The sequence below is a fragment of the Acyrthosiphon pisum genome, chromosome X, assembly GCF_005508785.2.
Source record: "Acyrthosiphon pisum isolate AL4f chromosome X, pea_aphid_22Mar2018_4r6ur, whole genome shotgun sequence".
NCBI classification, from domain to species: domain Eukaryota; kingdom Metazoa; phylum Arthropoda; class Insecta; order Hemiptera; family Aphididae; genus Acyrthosiphon; species Acyrthosiphon pisum.
In genome coordinates this window covers 37245012-37265493 of record NC_042493.1, presented here as the reverse complement: position 1 = coordinate 37265493, position 20482 = coordinate 37245012, and the positions used below count along the sequence as shown (strand labels likewise).

Below are 20482 nucleotides of genomic sequence, written 5' to 3'. Positions count from 1 at the left end.
ATAATATAATTACTAGCTTATAATCATTAATCTGTGTCCAAAACACATTCTTGCGGCTAGATTATTATTATTATAATATATTCCTACTGCAGCCATCGCAGCAGTTAAACAGATGACTCGGCGGCAAGGGTAATCCAATACGCGAACTTGGTGTTGTGGGTTCGGTATGTCGGGTGTACCGATAAAGGTAACACGAAATATTACGAACGCATGACCTTAAGGTTAAGTTTGACTCATGTTGGTGATTTGTACTGCATATTATCAACACAAAAATTTGTAAAATTAAAATTGTTCAACTTTTGTCCCATGCACCGCAAAATAAACTTTTATTGAATTGTACCATTTTCACTCATCTTTTTTACTTTGAATTGTAATTTTTTTTTTTTTTAATAGATTTGAACCTTCAACGCTGTTTTCTATACTGAACGTTGGTTGATTGATGGCGAGTTTAAGTTTCAATTTATATACGTATGTGTCACATTTTTTAGCAGTCTATACTTACGATTTTACAATAAAATTCCATAAAATTTCATAATATGATTTGTTTACACTGCTCGCTTTCAAGTTACAATCAGCCAAATTTTAAGATAGAAAAAAACTTTAGATATACACTTTAAGTCAAAGTTGTAAAAACTTACCTATTAGTTTACCTATGCAACCCAAATCAAATGTAAGGTTATACGTTCGAAATGTTTCTTGTTACATTTATCGTTGATGTAGTTGATTACGTTGATATGTAGTATATAGGTATAGGTCGCAGAAATATAATAATATAATAAATTATGTATACCAATTTGCGCGTCTCAGGATAACCTATCCAACAGAGGTCAACACCGCTGGGCTATACGATTGGCTGTTGCTGCTGCTATATTCGTCCGCGTGTTTTGACAGGCATACTTACGTTTATAGGCCATCACCTATGATACATTAATTCTACCTATCAAATTTTTGAAAGCTGCAACTACCACATGCACTCGTGTCTCATCCCATTTAGCTGCGTCGCTTGATATCATAATGTGTTTGTTATCGAATTTCGACAGACGCCTATTCACGTGATAACATAATTATATCATATTCGATAAACTTTCAGAATCGGTAGAATAGGTACTATGTATACTTGAATTTGACTTTCTTGTAGACAATTTTTTTTTGATAAAGGTAGACAAACTCATGAGGAATCTTGTTTTATACTTTCAAATCTTAGATATAAAAAGAAAATTTTTTATGAATTTCTAACTCAAAATAATTTGCAAATTTTCATGATTTGTACGTATTTTGTCAAGACTTAAATTTTTAATGCTTATAAAAAAATTGTGACTGGATTTTTAATATATTTAAAATATTATTGTAACACTATATTAGGAGCCTTGTATTAAATTTTCAAGCTATTTTACCCGACAAATAAAATTTATTGACATTCATAGAAAAAAAACTAATAAAACTAAAAACAGAAAATGACCTTAAACAAAAAAAAAATTTTGAAAAAACACACCATTGTAAAATAAGTACATTCATCGCTTCACTCAGAATCTAAAATGAAAAAAAAAAACAAATTGTAAATCAATGTGAAATAGTTGTTTTATTCGCGGTTTTCTCGTTTTACAGGGTCACAATTTTTCGCCAAAGGAGGGTCATTAGGGTCCGTCATCACTTTGATCAATTTCTGCCAAAATAAATTGAAATATTATTTTAGATATTTTTTTAGGTCCCCTTAAATTCATCATATAATAATGATTATAATAAACGTGCCTCACCACACGTAGTCACCTCGTATAGTCTATACATACATCAATATATTATCAATTATCATAATATCAAGTAATATAATTTTAGGTACCTGCAGTGTATTTCTTAACACTATTATCTGGGTTTATATTTGTTACACAGCGTAACTATGTAGGTACTGTAAAATATATATCTAGTTCTATAAAAGTTTAAAGAACCAGTCTTAAAATTATTCATTGAATTAATTATGAATATTATAAACAGATACAATATAAATATTAAATACCTATACTTCCTGACCTACTAGCACTAATGCTGAACTGGCAAACGTTATACCAATTCCTGAAAACCATTTTTTTTTGTGATTATTTTCAACCAAATTTAATATGTGGATTCGATATATTACATCAAATATTCAAACATCACTCTAGTTTAGGGGTGAAATAAATTAAATTATATTAAATTAGGTAGGTACCTAATTTACCTACATAAAAGGTACAAAAATGTAAAAACATTGTTAATGATAATTACATATTTTACTAAATGAAAATTAAATGTTGTTAACAAACTCGAACCTGCTTAATTCTCATGAATGTAGTTTTGAATGTATTCATCATTTTTTATTTGTCTTAATTTATTAATATTTTATTCATTCTGTACATTTGACATTTTTACAGACCAAAATATTGGTTTGTACCTTTCAATATTCACACGAATTTACCTTTCTTGTTAATGAAGCAGTTGTTGTTTCAACCCATATACTTGAATTGTAGTTTCTTAATAAATATTGTGAATACATACGCTTCAAAGTGAATATGCGATAATCAGATGGGCATTCTGACATGCCTACGTTGGGAAATAAACAGTTGAAATTATATTACATGATATGATATAGAAACTATACGAAGTAAGGTGAGGCACGTATTCGTAATCATTACGATTTGACGGATTTAGGTCAGTGGCGTAATTTAGGGTGGTGGTTAGAGTGGAAAGCCGTTCAACCCCTTGTCTGATTTTAAAAGCAGCTTGAAGTATCTGGTTGTTTCCATTTAACAATTATTATTTATTGGTGAAAAACGGTAATCGGTAAAAATATGTCCGGAAAATATTTTCAATCAAAATATCTCCTATACAAAATATCTATTTAATTATAATAATATATTATATCACAGTCGTCATTAGACAATATTTTAAAAATATTAGGAATTTTCAAATTCTAAATATTGATCTTCAGGCGGCGAGCCGTTGTATCGCTAGCGTATAGGTTCTTTATCATTAAATTACCCGGCGATTAAGAAAACGAATACCTATGCTTAGCTATGTTTATATGGCGTTCAATCTTTATTACACGACAAATGATAGTATACAAATTATAAGAGAAGTTAAAGACGACGACTGTAATGTGTGTAAAAAGCAAAAGTGAGTGGCCTACATCAAAGATGCCTCTACAATTTATTTCCGGTCAAAAAAACAAAAACTTATTGTCAAATAACGGGTGCCTTCATTTTTTTTATAAAAAAGGTGTGAATGATTTTATTTAGAGTTGTACTGAGTACCAAAAATACAAATACACCTCATGTTATATAACCAGTCAATATGAGTACAGGTACATTATAAGTTATTTTTTATTATTGATATTTTATTTATATTATTTTTAACATAATTATTTAAGGAGAAATAATTAAAGAAGCGGTTCATACACACGCACCAGATATTTGCAAAGTCTCAGTTAAAGAGGTCATAACAAATATAAAAGCAAAAGCAAATAAATAACTGAATTATCTACCATAAATTTGATAAGTCAAGCCGTTGAAACACTCCCTGCATCGCCTAAGTCGACAGTTACTTAACATGGATTCAATTTCTAAAACCATTCGAAAAATAAGGACCATCGAACAAAAACCTTCAGCTAATCCTATAAGGGATTTATATCGGCATTTAAATACGAAATTCCTACAATTGACATTAAATGAGCTTTTTTTTAAATTTTCAACAACGTTTGTAGCGTAATGTACAAACCAGTGGCTTACAAAAGTTGTATGGTAATGATGTTGAATGAGCATTAATTCCAATACTCAATTTCAGATATTTGTAGATTTGTCATATTTTTTGGAAAATGAAAATCTTTTATCTCCAATTATAAAGTACTTTGAAGATACCTGGATTGGCCGACCAAATCGTAGAAATCGGGGACGCTCACCACAATTTGATTTTTGTATTCGGAACTGTTACGATTCAAATCACTCGAAAAAGTATTTGTGAGTGTAAATTAGATAAGTCTACCATTTTTCGCATATTTCCTGATCTTTAGACAGATAAAGTTCATTTAAATTTGAAAAATATCTCCACATCCCAAAAAAATTGTGTATATATATTATTAGATACCCACTTTCAGAAAACAATAATAAAATAACCGTATATGAAGAAAAACTAATTTAAGATACGACTGATGGTGAAGATAATAATATCATAATGAAATCTTTTAAAAATAAATAAAAATATTTCAAATTTTTGGACGATTTATAATAAAATTAGTGCGTTATATTAGATGATGGTAATATTGCAATAATTAAAAATATTTTAAAATCAAATTCTATATTTGAAAATTGATAATATTATAATGTGTGGTAAAATGTGAACCGATTTATTTAAAAACCATTGCCCAGTAGACAAGTTGGAATTTATTTTATTAATAGTAATCATATTATATCAAGTCCTTATGAGATTGTTTTAAATATTGTGAATTATATATCTATAGGTGGTTTTCTTTCAGATTCTTAATAATTAATATGTTATTTTATTCCGTCACAATGTTTTATATAGTTTGTAGTTGTACAATGTGTTATGCTATGTTTAAACATTTAATCATATTTAAATACCAACTATTGTATTTGTATGTAAAAATGTATTCAAGAGTTGAAATATCTATTTTATATTTCAAAACAATAATTTTTAGTTGTATATATTTAATAGGGCTTGAAACCACAAAATGTTTTTCTGAATTCGATTTCGGTTTCAGTTATTGGTATTTATTTTTTTCCGATTTCGCTTTCAGTTTCGATATCGATTTCGGTTTTAACGGTTATAACCAGTATTCAAAAATCGGTATCCAATATCGGTTTTAAGTCCTATATTATTATTTTATTGTTATAACGACCAAGGCTTAAAACCGAAAATATTTTTCCGATTTCAATTTCGGTTTAGATTACCAGTACCTATTGAATATCTATATATATATATATTATATGAATAGGTCCTATTCATTTTTTTTCGATTTAGTTTTCAGTTTCGTTATCGATTACGGATTTTAACGGTTTAACCGGTGTTCAAAATCGATATCCAAATATCGGCTTCAAGCCGTATTTATTGACTTATAATATTGTTCATCTAACTATTTCCTTGTAGTTATTAATGAATAATATATATTATAATGTGATGCATTAACAGACACCTCTAAATAGCGAATGTTTTTTTTTTTGGGCAACAAACTACAAAGATTCTATAAACTGAACCCTCTGAATAGCAGGCAACATTTCAATGATCGGTAGTGACCAGTGCTTAGAGGTTTCCCTATATATTATGGGACAGGTAATGAAAGTTTCAAAGCCACTTAAAGAAAACATAAACTAAATGTTATCAAAACCATTACGGGACTGGCATTAAAAAAACATTTAGTTTATGGCATTCCTATAAGATTATCGATGGAATGTTTGTTTTGGAATGTAATTGAAATATTTCAGAAAACCATTAAGAGGACGCTACACAGACATTTGGTGTCTCCGTCTTACAAGTGCGTTGCATACAAAATTGCAGGCCCAGCATATCACGTTTAGCCCCATTGTCTTAAAAAAAAAAAAAAAAAAAATATTTAAAGGTAAGATTATTATTTTAGGGAATTTCATTGGCTTTATGTTATATTTATGTATAGACAATTTAAAAGTATAGTGTTTCTACAACACAGAAGTTGTCAATCACTAAAAAAAAAAGTTCAAACCATTTTATTTTGAGATGTTTTACTAAACGCATTAACAAACCACCCGCTTTAATTTCAAACACCACGCTTTAATTTCAAACACCACCTGAAGTTGATGATCCTGATAAAATATTTTTACTTTAATTTTTACCAGGCATTAAAAAATTAAATGATCAACAAAAAATGGAATTAAAATTTTAGTTTAACAACAAATACATCTCAACCTCAAAATATCATTAAAGTCTTTCTAGTTCAAATAGTTCAGTATACAAACATAATATGACTCCAACTTATCTATATTCTTTCAAGTTACAGCTATAATATACCTATAGGATCTTCCACCGCGACTACATATGCATTTCCAGAACCGAGTCCAAACTCCTCATACACTGGACCACCACAAACTCAAAGTCTTGAACTATCTAATAGCGACCAATATTTATTTAATTGATTTTTCTTAAACAATTAGGTACATTTCAAAGGCTGATTGACTCATACCTAATAATATAATATGTAATTTTATTTTTTGTTTTTTATTTTTACATTTATATACAGACTTTTTTATATAAGTAAGTATTTCAAAGATGAATGAATATTTTTAAATTGTAAAAAGTGAAGATGATTTTTTTTATAATTATTTCAATCAAATTGTCAATATATTAGGTATATTATTTTTAAATATACTTTAATCTGAAATTACCTTATTAAATTTTATAATAACTCACTTTCCCACAAATAACACACATAATATTTTTAATTTTATAATTTAATATATTTGTTTAATTAGGGTTTTTTAAAATTAATATTTCTCGAATTTACTTTAAATTACCTGAATATAATAGTGAGTCGTTCTTCTGGACTTTTGACGTAACAAAATGCAGTGTTTTGTTGTTTTATAAAAGGACGTATTTTTTCCAACGGCTCGTCAATAGAACTACATTCTATAATACACAACATTTTTTCGGAATAACACCTTATGTTTTCATAAAAATTTATTACATTTGTTTGATTCTTAGTGATCTGAATTTATTGGATGCACCCAGTATTTCCGATCTGGCTTAGATGGATTTAGCTCTCTACAAGCTTCAACAATAGCAATTACTTTGAGTAAACTGTAGTGGTAAACAGCACTGTTAAATGCATTCTAATTTATGTATTTATTAAACATTTAATACGTATTAACAACTAAATTATCGACTCGATAGGTAATATCAATAATATTTTTGATACCCACATATATTATCACTCGTGTAACAAATACATTTTTTTAGAATTTATAATTATTATGAATACAAATAAATAATTATATATTTCTAGGATATAAGATATTTAGAATTTTCAGTTTATAAGTAAATTAAAAAAAATGTGGGGTATCACCAAAATCAAAATGGAAATGCCAAACGTTTTCGTCACTCTAGTGTGGCTAAACGGCGAAAATACCACAGTGTGGCCCGAATACAGATACATCAAGTGGGTATTTTACTTAAAAATTTCAATTTAAAAACTGTTTTGGGCTCTGTTAATAGTATAAAATTATGTCATTATCTATTAAGATTATTGGTTTATTTTTTTTTTGTGCATTATTTATAGAATACCGGTCGAAATGTAGGAAGTAGGATATTATTGAAATAACATCTGCTGAAATTTGGATGGACAAACAGAAGCTATACTATACAATGTAGGTAATTTAATGTTGATAAATAAATAACTAAATTACTAATATTTTTATCTTTCTTTTTTTTAGATTCTGAGCGGAGCGAGGAAGCTAGTGGTTTCACAATGGTGTTTATTTTTTATTTTTTATATTTGTTTTATCCTATACTTACACAACATTTCTACCTGAAGGAGCTCTTCGATTTCAACAAATAGTAGGTACCTTATCTTTTAGCAAATTGGATGGTACTTTAGAAAGGTCATTTTTGATTTTCTCAATAATTATTTAATGCCACGGGAAAAACCACCGACAAATTACAAAAAAAAATTTCCGGCCAAACCCATAAGATGCATTATTTCTCCGATATCTCGAAATTTTTAAAATCCCTAAGGTGATCATAGGTATAAATAGTATAATCATTGAATATATATATACTAGTATAAATAATAGTAGTTATAATTATTGGTGTAATGTATTATAATATTTTGATTTAAATAATTTTTCATTTTTTAATAACCTAATATAAATATTTTGATTTAAATAATTTTTCATTTTTTAATAACCTAATATAAATAACGTTTTTTCGACGTATTATAATAAATATAAATGTTTTGATATTGTATTATTTTTTTTATTTTTCTTAGGTAGGTACCTACTAATATTTGTATACATTTTTTTCTGACATCCAATTGTATCAACTGCCAAACGGCTACGCAGCAATGTTGTAGTTGTATGCATGTATGTTACCCATTTATAATTTTTTTTACTGGGTAACTCTAAATTAATTGGAATCTTAGTGGATACCTTATTTTGGACGCACTCGGGAATCTCCCATGTAAAAGTATATTTGGTAAAAATTGTGTGCAAGTCTTAGTGAGGTGCAAACTTAAACATTATATTTTTTTAAATCAACATCTACAATACCAGTCATCGTAGTCTATAACTTTTTTAAACTATGAGTATTTTATAGTTTATAATATATTAATATCTATACCAACCATACAGCTGTTGTTTACTTGCGTCAGTCCACCCCACCGCCACCTGTATTTTTTTCCAGTCGCATATCCGATGACGATTGTACTATTAATTATTATTGAATATTTTATTAAATGCCCCATTTAACATTTTATTCGTAACCCATCTACGAGAGATATGTATGTATGTATTTATATTTATACAACTTTATACCTATACATTGATATAATTGGTGTAATTTTGTAAAAGTCTTACATGGAAACCATCATTACCGTGACTTCATTGTGCAACCGATCTAAAAAAAAAAATATTTTTAAACCAATGTCAGCGATATGTCGATATGTACCTATAATCGTGATTGTCACTGTTTAAAAGTAAGCGAGTATTTTTATAATATTAATATGGCAGTTCTGATGTAGGTGCGCATTGAGCGTCCAAGTCAACCCCTCTCTGCCACCTGTATTTTTTCTATTTTTCCCCAGTCCTAGATCCACTGCCGATTGTATTACTGTAGCCTGTAGGTACATTTCATAAAATGCCCATTTAACTCATACACGAGAGAGCAGTCAGCAGGTAGGTATTCATGTTTATACAGCAGTCAACTGCACCAGTATAGGTACTCTTTTCAATCGTGACTCACGGACGCGTATACGTCAAACGTATGCTCGTTTTTATTTATTTTTTGTCGTGCATATATCTATATAATAATAATAATAATTATTATTTTTTTACTCGGTCCGCGCACCTAAATTTAATTAACGCGATGTTCATTTCACATAATAATAATTATATTTGACCCTAATGCGAGCCCGTTGTATATAGGTACAAAATATTATGTTCACGTCCGACACGAAACTGCGTATTAGCTTAATGATACTTATTCGTCTGACACCGCAGCGACGACCCCTACGCCGAGTATGAAATATTGCCTGGTGGGGGCAGTTTTCGGTTTCTCGCACGCGCCCACACATGTCATAATAATAATAATAATAATAATAGTAGTAATAATATATGCTCACCGTGACGTTTACCACTCTCGGGCGAGCAAGTTGCCACGATGAATATTGGATTACGTTCGTAAATTAAAAACAAACATTTTTGATAACGGTAAAAGTTTAATGTAATATAATAATAATAATGATAATAATAATAATAATAACCTTAGTATATGTAAATATTATTATGTTTAATTAAATGGCATGAAAACAATTACATTTTTTTTCTGTATACTTACGCGGCGCCCGGAACCGCGACGTGGTATACCTACTACAGATATTATAATAACGATTGACATGGCTATAAATCTACAAAAGGACAAAATTCACATTGTAACTATATTATTATAGTAACTAGTTATAATAATAGTTAATAATAATGAAGATGAAATAAAAATACACGTACTTGAAAAATAGGCAATATTATAAGTCGACATACGTTCATTAATAATAATAACTAAAATACAGATTTTTACAATTGTTTAGTTTTAATATAACTGAATAAAAAAATAATAAAAATTATAACATTAAACAGAAATATAGTTTATTTTTAAAGTCCTAAAAGCTAAGTTAAAAAAAACACTTATTGCTAATCACATTTTGTTAAATTTGATTTTGAATAAGATTAATAACTATATATGTATAAAACAAAAATAATAATAACAAATAAAAAATACGTTTTGTTTAATCAGGAAAAACGAGATTTTGATTGTTTTAATACAATAAAATTATGTATATACGCATAGTCAATGTATTACATTATAATTATTCTAAGAGTCGACGAAAAACAAACCAAATGCAGTTATATATATTATGTACAATTAAATTAAGTAGTAATCCAAGTGAAATTTATTATTATTGTCGAAGCCGAGACTTTGATCATAGGATTCATGACATGTACAACTGACGTGTAAATGTTTATTATTTACTAGGTGCTGCGAATAATTTAATTACATGGCTGAACAATGTCTATCCAATAACAGTGACGCAAGTTAGGTACTTACGCGCCAAAGGTAATGGAAAGACTTGAACCGCACTTGAATTTTCGTAAACATTTTTTAAGCTTAATGGGCGAATTTAAAAGTATTGCAAAACGAATTTGGACACTGGACAGACTACCAATAGAATATAGGCATACGTGTTAAAATAAAATAACTTTTTGGACATTTTGGTAACGGCAAATTGCAAAATCCAAATTTTAGTAAGTTTCTACAGCGCAATGGAAAGTAGATGAAAGTACTCGAGTACGCGAGTACATTCACCGATACTTAGCCGAATGTTTGCTTAGAGGGAAAAATACAAAACTATAATGTTATTTCCAATAATCTCGTAAATATACTGACACGATCGTTTAAGATTTTAAATGTGGTTTTCATTTCGAAACATTTCTCGTTGTTTGCTTGGAAAATTGATGTAATAGTATTGGCGAATAATTATTGAGATAATCATTTTATGTGCTTGCGTGTCAGTGTGTGGCGTGTGCAATAGGTACATACATAATATTATTCATTTACTGCGAATCATCGCCGACCCGAACACATATTATTATCGTACAATCGTTATGCTGTAATATGATATTATAAGAACTATATATTAAATGCAATACGCCTAAAACTATCATTACGTCTATGTACCAGGGGCGTGCTCAAGGGAAAGGGGGAGTCATGGAACATCACCCCCTCCATTAATCAGTAACTGATGGGTAAAATGATGTAAATTACTAATTTTTAGACAAACTGTAAAGACTATCCCTTTACAACCTAAAATGTGACGCTTGCACTGAGCCACCTCCCAATTATATAATATAATAAAATAATGTATCCCCCCCATCTCCCCATTGAATATTCCTGAGCACGCCCCTGCTGTGTACGGTAATATTATTCTGGTATATAGGTATCGTAGGTGAAATACGGAGTAGAAAAAAAATTTCACCGAAGAGATCCAAAATCGTCAGTGCGGGGTCTTATAATAGGGTGGCACCCCGGGTAACTTGGTTATAGTCAATGTTCAAAAGGAATAACGGACTGAGAATTCAGAGTTGACAGAAAACGACGACGGTTCAATCAATAAGCGTCGCTGAGAGAGGGGTATTTTTTTCCAAAGCATGTCGATGATTTAGGGGTTGATGTCGACAAACGACGTTTCACGGGTTTTCAAGAAGTGTAGTTCGTGCGTGTGTTTGCGGTGTTATGATATTAGAATCGGTTTGCGATGGTAATCGAAGACTATTGTAGCAAATAATATTATTGTGCGGAAAACGAAAAAAATCTTTATAAGCAACGTATAATACTATATAATATATAAAATATAGCTCTAAGCTGCGGGCAAGACAGCATTAGAGAGGGGGAATCCAAAAGATGTATATTGTTATTTTATTGAATTTAGGTTTTGATATTTGGTTAAAAATAAGATATATTGAAGACATTTCGGGGGAAGAGGGGTATCAATAAACAACTTTTACTTTTTTGGAGAAAAAATACCTATACATCCACATGGAAATCAATGTTAAAATGTTAAATATTTATAAAATATGTTGTTTGCTGCATTGTAATGTTTTTGGTCTAGATATCTACCAATGACGTTAATCTTGGGTCTAAGACATGTCAGAATTCTAACTTCAGGAGGTGTGGATAAAAACCGTTGGATTGAACGTTTTGAAGCGAATGGATTATAAATATACATGGGGACGATGGCGTGAGATTTTGATGACAAAAAATAATAAACCGTCGAAGTCACAGGAGTCAACACGAGTCTGGGGACGTTAAGGGAATATTGAACATGCGAATGTGACTGATAATAATAATATGCAACCGCGCGAGATTCGAAATGGTTTTTCGAGAACACGACAGACGGTATATAAAAAGGACACAGTGTCGCGCGAAATCATAACATTTAGGTGACGTTAATCCGGCGACGAGATCATCTGATGATTTGTATATTATTATATACAGAGCGGTTAAAGAGAGCATACACCGTTTGGCGACGACCATTTTTTTTAATCTAAAAACCGATTAGGTCTCGCTCACTGCGGAACGTGCGAGGCATAAACCCCGTAAAATAGTTGAGGTTGGGTTCGTGGTTTTGGTAGAGGAACACAACGAAGTGCGAGTGAAATAATATATTTAAACGATTTTTGAAATGTGTTATACAGAAAACGTATATATACATCGTAAAGTGTACTGTGCTGCGAGTGGTTTTCTTGGTCTTACGTAGGCATGTTTGTCGACGTGAAAAATAATTTTCTAATTAAACACTGTTGTGGACGATTTGTGATCGACAGCTATTACCGAGGCTATTACCGATCGTCAGTATCGAAACACTGACGTTTTCCGAAAAGCCATCACGCGAGGAAAGTACACGACTTATGGCGAGGGTGTCGGTTCTTGGGCGGAACGAGGAAATCCGCCACATTAGTGCCGAACTCTAAAAACGTCAATGTCGAAATCGTGCGATAAACAATCGACAAAAATAAAGACGATCGGTGTAGTACGTTTTCGGTTCATCGACGCTTTCGAAGAAAACGAAATTCGGTGCGGAAAATAACGTGCGCGGTAAGGACATGGGTTTTCCCGGTAGGTTTTCCCACGACGAGACACCACGGACGCCGCTTGACCCGAACACAAATCTCAAAGACTTTGGACACGGACCCGTCCATGACTTTAGACTGTTACTATAATTATCATAGACGACGTCGTACGCGATAATATAATAATATTATATATTGCAGTCGACGACACACGCGCGTCTGAATCGTATTTACATATAATCGCGGCTGTAACGTTTGAACACGTTTTACAATTATTATTATTATTACAATATTTAATATCGTACTTATAATGTACTGTTTACGAGTGGGCACCGTCGTCGGAACGCCATAGACCAGCCGAACAATAAAAGAATGATGGAAAAAAAAATGTACAAGTTCATTATGACGGTATAATAATATTATTATTATTACCGCCTACGTGTAAGTAATAATACTACCTACCTACTCTATCATACCATATTTTAATACTACTACTGCTAAGTAAGAAAAGAAAGAAAAAATATAATATAATATAATAATATGTAAAACATAATAATTATTTGTATTATATAATACAATTGTTACGGCTATTATAATGTATACGCACGCGTTGTACAGGTATATATTATGGAAATTAATTATTGTTGCATGGCACGATAACGAGGAAAATCAAAAAAACGTGCGATAGGTACTACACTGGTATAATAACTGGGATAGTCGTGGTAAACATAATTTTTTTTCTGTTGTCGGTAATATTTTCAAAAAAAAAATCGATGTGCAGTTGTTTCCGATTTGAAATACGTCCGCTAGACGTTGTGTCGTTTCATGTGCAGCGACAGGTGGTCGGACCGGGAGAACGCGCGGTCGCACAGCCGGCACTTGAACGGCCGGTCACCGGTATGCTTGCGGAAGTGCCGGGTCAGCTCGTCGGACCGAGCGAACTTCCAACCGCAACCATTCCAATAGCACTGGTACGGTTTTTCACCCGTGTGCGTGCGCAAGTGCGCCTTGAGATGCGAGCTCTTGGTATACGTCTTTCCACATCCCGGGTGACCGCATGAGTGGTTGGCTGACGTCTTTTTGGCGCGTTGCGGCCGCCGGTCACCGACGCCTCCCGTCCGCCTCGATGATCGTTGGCTGCCTGTGGTCGCCTTTGTGGCCACCGTCGCAACCATTTTTACATCGTCTTCGGGCGGCGACGACGGAGGCGTCATCATGGCCGCAGTGTAAGCCGCGGACACAGCGGCCGCGTTCGCAGCTGCAGTCGTCGCCGTGGCCGTTTGTCTGTGTGGACGGCTGACGACCGCCGCGTTGGTCGCTGACAAGAGCGTCGGTTTCACTATCGTCGTCGTCGTCGTCGTGACGGCCATCAGCTGGCGCGCCAAGAACGTCGATTCCGCGATCGCGTTTCCGCCGTCGCTGTCGTCCGGTGGGCTGGCCGGCGGAGATATCTGTTGCTGATGTTGTTGCTGTTGCTGCTGTTGGAACAGCAGTTGTAGTTGTTGCTGCTGTAGCTGTAGGAGTTGATGGTTATGTTGCTGCTGATGCTGGTGCTGGTGCTGATGATGTTGCTGGACATCTATCAGCTGACCGCAGTCGCCGCCTGGTCCGGGTGAGTATATGTACATCACTCCGTTGTAATCGGCAGGATTGTAATCGGCCAACCTACGAACAAAAACGTCACGGTATTATTGATATTTTTTTTAACTTTTGTAACAAAAAGGCTCAGGTAATAGGTAAATACGAATATAATGAATAAATAAAGTAATATCAGTGGCGTTATTATGGTAGGTACCTAACTAACTATTTTAACATTTTCCAAAATAAAATGTACCTAATCAAAAATCCATATTATAAAACAAATTAAATAAAGTAAAAATGTTAGCTCGTGACACACAAAACCATTAGATATCAAATGAGTGATGATTATATTGATAAGTAGGTATATTATTAATCTCAAATTTTATAATAGAGTTTAAAGTTTTAAACTAATATTTACGCGGGATTTTTTGTCTTGAAATATTTTTCTGGGGATATTATGTGAGTCGTAATTCGTGACCACCATACATGCAGGGTCCATGGTCAAAACCATAGCGGGCGGACACGACTATGGACAATATTATATTATACAATAAATAATAATAGAATATAGGTACCTACCGCACAAGTGCGGAATAGTAATGATTGATTATAATATTACTTATTATTATAAAATGTTATCGGCATGTAAACGAATTACAATAACTTTCTAATAGCAATAAAATATAATAATATATCATGTTAAAGAACACATAATAATAATATGTCGAGACGCAAAACGATTGTACATTGTTTGTATAGCGCACACGCGTCTACACGACAATTAGTATGTTATTATAAGTTCCACGACTTATCAAAAAGCGTACCGATAGGAATATAACTATGATATCATCGCATTTTCCGATTTGCATGCAGATGGCGTACCTATATACTTATAATATTGTGTTCCCTAATTATTATAACTATCGATTATTATGCACCTGTATGCGCCTCGGCACGTTTCGTCGTAAGTACATTGTACAGTGCAACGCCGTGGTGGTTATATTATGCAAGCGCGTAGCAAGCTTCATTTGCTTATACATACGAACACGACAATATTATTTAATCTGAGCGACGATAGCTGCAGTTATCTAATTATTGTAATGTAGGTGCCTATATATTATACGGCGTGTTCGCGTATAGGTTTTCACTCTGTCATATTCATTGGCTGCGCCTCTGAGCGTAATGAAATAAGATATCACACGCCGAGTACCGACGTCATACATAATATATTGTTCAATAAATTGCATAGGTACTGTACTAGGCTTGCGAGTAGCAGCTTTCGTTTTTCGCTCTCCATCGCGTGAAAACGGCCATCGAAACCCGATTTTACAGCCACTATATCGTATTTCGCGCTGCAAACAGGGGCACGAAATCTAGGAATGACAGAAAAAAGGGGGACATAAAATGTGTGCGCTTGTTTTAAACTATTTTACTTCTGCCTACATTCAATAAATAGAGAAATAAATGTGTAATCATTGTGTTTAATGAAAGGCGTGCATTACACCTTTTATAGATTAATATTATTGACCGATTATATCGAGGAAGGTACTATCTTAGAATTATACAGTAGTACACAAAGAGAGGGGATGCAGTCAATGGTCCATCCCTGGCTACGGATAAGTTCGGTTTCGCTACTTTCTTTATTTGTTATTAGAAAAGAAAATGTTAATATTTTCAAAAATTGTATTTTATACCTATGTTAATCATAACTCATAATATATTGAAATATGTTAGATATCGATTTTATTTATTTTTCATGTCAAGTGCATCTGCATGCAATATTGCAATCTTTGTACTTGCTCAAATCTAGACCTACAGTATAATACCTAGGTATCATAGGCCGTGTGATAAAATCACGAAAGCCATAATATCACGCATCAATCACAGCTGCAAGTACCTACCTAACTATAAGGATTCAAACAGGCATATTGCATTTCCTTATAATTAATTGCATTTTTTTAGTCCTGTTTAATAATAATAATAATACAAAATACTATAATCATCAAAAACAAATTCCAGTTAAGCGTACGACAATTATTATTGACATAACTATTATACTATTATTATTATGTATAACACTATAATAATAATACTGTTATTATTTGCCGTGACCACTTGCTTATGATTACGAGCCAATAGACAGAGAATTTAATATTCTGACGGTAAACGATAAGAAGTGATAATATATTTATGATCTAAATACCTCAATAATTGTCTGTTTATAAATTATAATATAGGTATCTACGTTAATATTGTACCTATTATATTGTCACTATATACGCAGTATAAAGTGGTTAACGTTACAAATAAATTCAACAAACTATGTAATAGTATATAATATTACAACATTACCTATATAGGCTATAAGCCTTTACCATCACTTATAAATAAATACTCGTCAGTAAAAAATTTTAAAAAATATGTTATAATTTTTTTTTTTAAATAGCTCACGAAGCTAAAATAATACCCATGTGCTATTTGTTATTACTTATTCTTTTATTGGGTCTAGTACCTATAAGGTTCATATAATAAAAATTCTTAAATGCTAAATGTTGAGCCGCTGAGAAAGTGTGACGATTAAGTCTCAGTTTTCTGTAACTTGCGCAGTTTTTTTTTTTAAATTTAAAATATTTTTACAATTTACAAATGCGTTAAAAATGAATAATCAAAATGGTTAGGTCGTTATTTTCTGTATAAATTAGTTATGCGGACTTTTATAAAATGTTCTTTTTTATCCAACAATGACCATTGATACCATAATAACACGCGTAACCGGGCACCGAACGCAATCAAATACATATAATCTTTCTACTTAACATATAATATACGATAATTATATAGAAACCGGTTACAATAATATATTATTATATATTCTTAAAAACTGAAATCTGTCAGTGTATTTAGATCGCAATGTGTACATAATGTTTATTAATATAATCGAAAGCGCTTCCGCAACAACCTTAGTTTTTTTCAAAATTAAAACAATACTGTCCATACAATTTCTGCAATTCTCAATAACTAATACGCACAGAGAGTTTAAGAATTTCATAGCGGAAAAATATACCAATGAATAATTGTTAAGCGTTTAATATTTTTTTAGACTTTTATACCTATATTATACCTTATTATTATATGATGTATGATATCATAACATTATTACACTGGAATAATTATTGTTAATTATAATATTATATTGCGTTAAAATAATAATAATAATACTTAATACATTTTATTTTTTTAACGCTACTCAAGCAGCAATATTTATCCCCTTATATTAATATCCTGTCGTTATGTTATTTGGAAGTGACTAAAATACTATTGCCACAAACAGGTTTTTGGTCATTTAGGGCAACACGGATTTGTAATTAGTTTGGTACCTACCTATCGTGCGTATGATATGTATTTTAGAATCTCGCCGAAGGTTAGAACGGAATAGTAGCAAATTAATATTACAACTGATGATGTTTTAATATTACATTTAATGACGTTCAACCATCTCTCTCTCTCTCTCTCTCTCTCTCTCTTTCTCTCTCATTTTATACGGACACATTATGACACTATATATTATTTCAAATGTATTAATATTCGGCGTTATTATATTTCTTATTCGCATTAAAATTTTAAATCCATTAAAAATAGTACCACGCGACATATTATATGAGAATATGAAGTATGCATTTACCATTTTTGGTCATGTGACATCATAAATCATGTACAATATAATGTTTTCATTTTTTATCGTAATAATATATGGATCTATAAGCGACATAAGTCGTATTCAAATGATCGTAAATAATAAATACTTAGAATGCAAAATTGTTAATAGCTACATATTTAAATATACCTACATAATATACAGGGTGATTTATTTAACATAAGGCACTCATTATTTCAGAAAACATTAACATTATTCAAAACATTTCTTTAAGATACTTTGTTAAGTCGTTACAAAATAAAATGTTTTGGAAAAAAAAAATGATATTTTTTATTGTTATCACTTTTTAAGTTGTTTACTCTTTTGAATGACAACTTACATTTCAATTTCATATTCGAAGTAGGATTTTTTTTTGGAGTATTAAAATCAAATTTTAGACAAGCTATATATTAGTTATAACTTTATAAGTATTTAAAGTTTAGATAAGCGGAATAGTGGACCAACATTTTGCGGGGTACCTTGTACCACTCATCTAAACTTTAAATACTTACAACAGCTCGTCCAAAATTCTATGTTTAAATATCAAAGTACTCCAAAAAATATTGAAAATTAAAAAACACTTTATTTTTAGACAAATTTGTTTTTAACGTTACAAAATGATGTAAAATAATTATTTTTAATAATGTTAATAATTTTTGAAATTATGAGTGTCTTACGTTAAATGTATCACCCGGTAGGTATATATATAAAAAACAGACATTTAATCGATTATAGATAGTATAATAATATTCTTTCTATACGCATAATATACTTACGAGTTATTATTTAACCTTGATTTATAATTAAAATGTTTCAATTAATAATTGAAAACTGTTTTAGTTGTTATTTCTTTTTTTTTTCAGTTAAAACGTTTGAAAATCAAAAAATCAAAAACAAATTCAAAATCATCTCAGATGAGTTTTGAATGAATCGGTGTATAACCTTCAAAGTTTAAAAATAACGAACAGTATAAATAATTCATATAGGTACCTATACCTATACACCTACAAAATATATTGTGCAGCTACTCTGTACCCATTGCTCGAACGTACACAAACATATTGTTATAATATAAAACTATAAATATAAGTACTTCCTAAAAAACAATGTCGAATGATTGATTAAAAGTAAAAACTCGAATGTGCATTTCGTTGGTCAAACATGACAATTTTTTTCCTTCCGTTAGAAAGCGACTTTGAATTCGATTGACGAGGTTCGCACGAACGTCCAAACCCACATACCCACAAGACATAATATATAATATAAGAGTATGTAGCTCAGAGTAGGTACCTACTCTCAAGGGGGACACTTTAAATCTTTGACATAACTTGATAACTACAATATATAACGTTTTAACTTTCATTTCAAAAAGGAATAACAAAAAATTAAAATTAACTTTCTAATTCAATCTTTAGTCGATCAATAATTGGTCGCCATTGATAAAAGATTATAATCCATATTATATATATAATTATAATAATAGTTAAATAGTATAGACTATACACAAAACACGCGTACCTAGGTAAATACCTACATATAATATGTTGATGTATAATATTTATAAATTATATTAATATTTAAAATCGATTTAAAAATTCTTCGTGGATGTACGGAAAGAAAAAGCGAGACGTAATTTTAAAATTCTAGACGATCCTCCCTATTGGGTGTTTTTTGTAGCGCTATAACTATAATATATTATATTATAACTAAAGACCGGATTTATATGCATTTAAAATGTTAAAATATGCATGCAAATATGCACTTAAAAAGTTCTGAATATGCGCTTAAAAATCATAAAACATGCAAAATAATTTTTGATTATTACAGCTTTTTATTTATGGTAAAATTATAAAATCAAAACATTTATGACGAAAATATGCACTTAAATATCACAAAACATGCAAAATAAATTTTTATTACCTATTACAGCTTTTTATTTATGGAAAATTTATAAAATCAAAACATTTATGATGAAAAAAAAATAATAAACTACAATATTATATACAATATATTTTATGAATTTATGATTGTGATAAAAAATATATAATTTATTTGTTATTGGAAAAACAATAAGTAACAATAATATGTTCCATATTGATCTCAGTTAAATTATGACGGCGATTTGTGACAATATGTTTGTATGCAGAAAAACTTCGTTCCACATCAACACTTGTTATGGGTGCATATTTAAAACTTGACAACATTTCCGGGGAAAAGTGTTTGATAGAAGAACTTAAGTCAACATTCTCACCTTGATGTATTTTAGAATTTCTTTTAAATTAGCAGCCTTTGTTTTTTTTATAATGTCGGACATTTTTTTTTTAATTAATACGCTATTTTCATTTTCTGAAAGATTATT

At 30.9% G+C, this 20482-nt stretch overlaps 1 protein-coding gene across 1 annotated transcript in view; it reads right to left on the bottom strand.

Annotated features, from left to right (window-relative positions):
- Positions 1-13431: 13431 nt before the first annotated feature.
- The window catches only part of LOC100575021 (Krueppel-like factor 6), an 86501-nt gene continuing 79450 nt past the window's right edge, over positions 13432-20482 (bottom strand). The window contains exon 3 of the mRNA XM_003240097.4: positions 13432-14513. Coding sequence (XP_003240145.1) covers positions 13655-14513 — 859 coding nt within the window. The 3' untranslated portion in view covers positions 13432-13654. The remainder of the gene's footprint in view (positions 14514-20482) is intronic.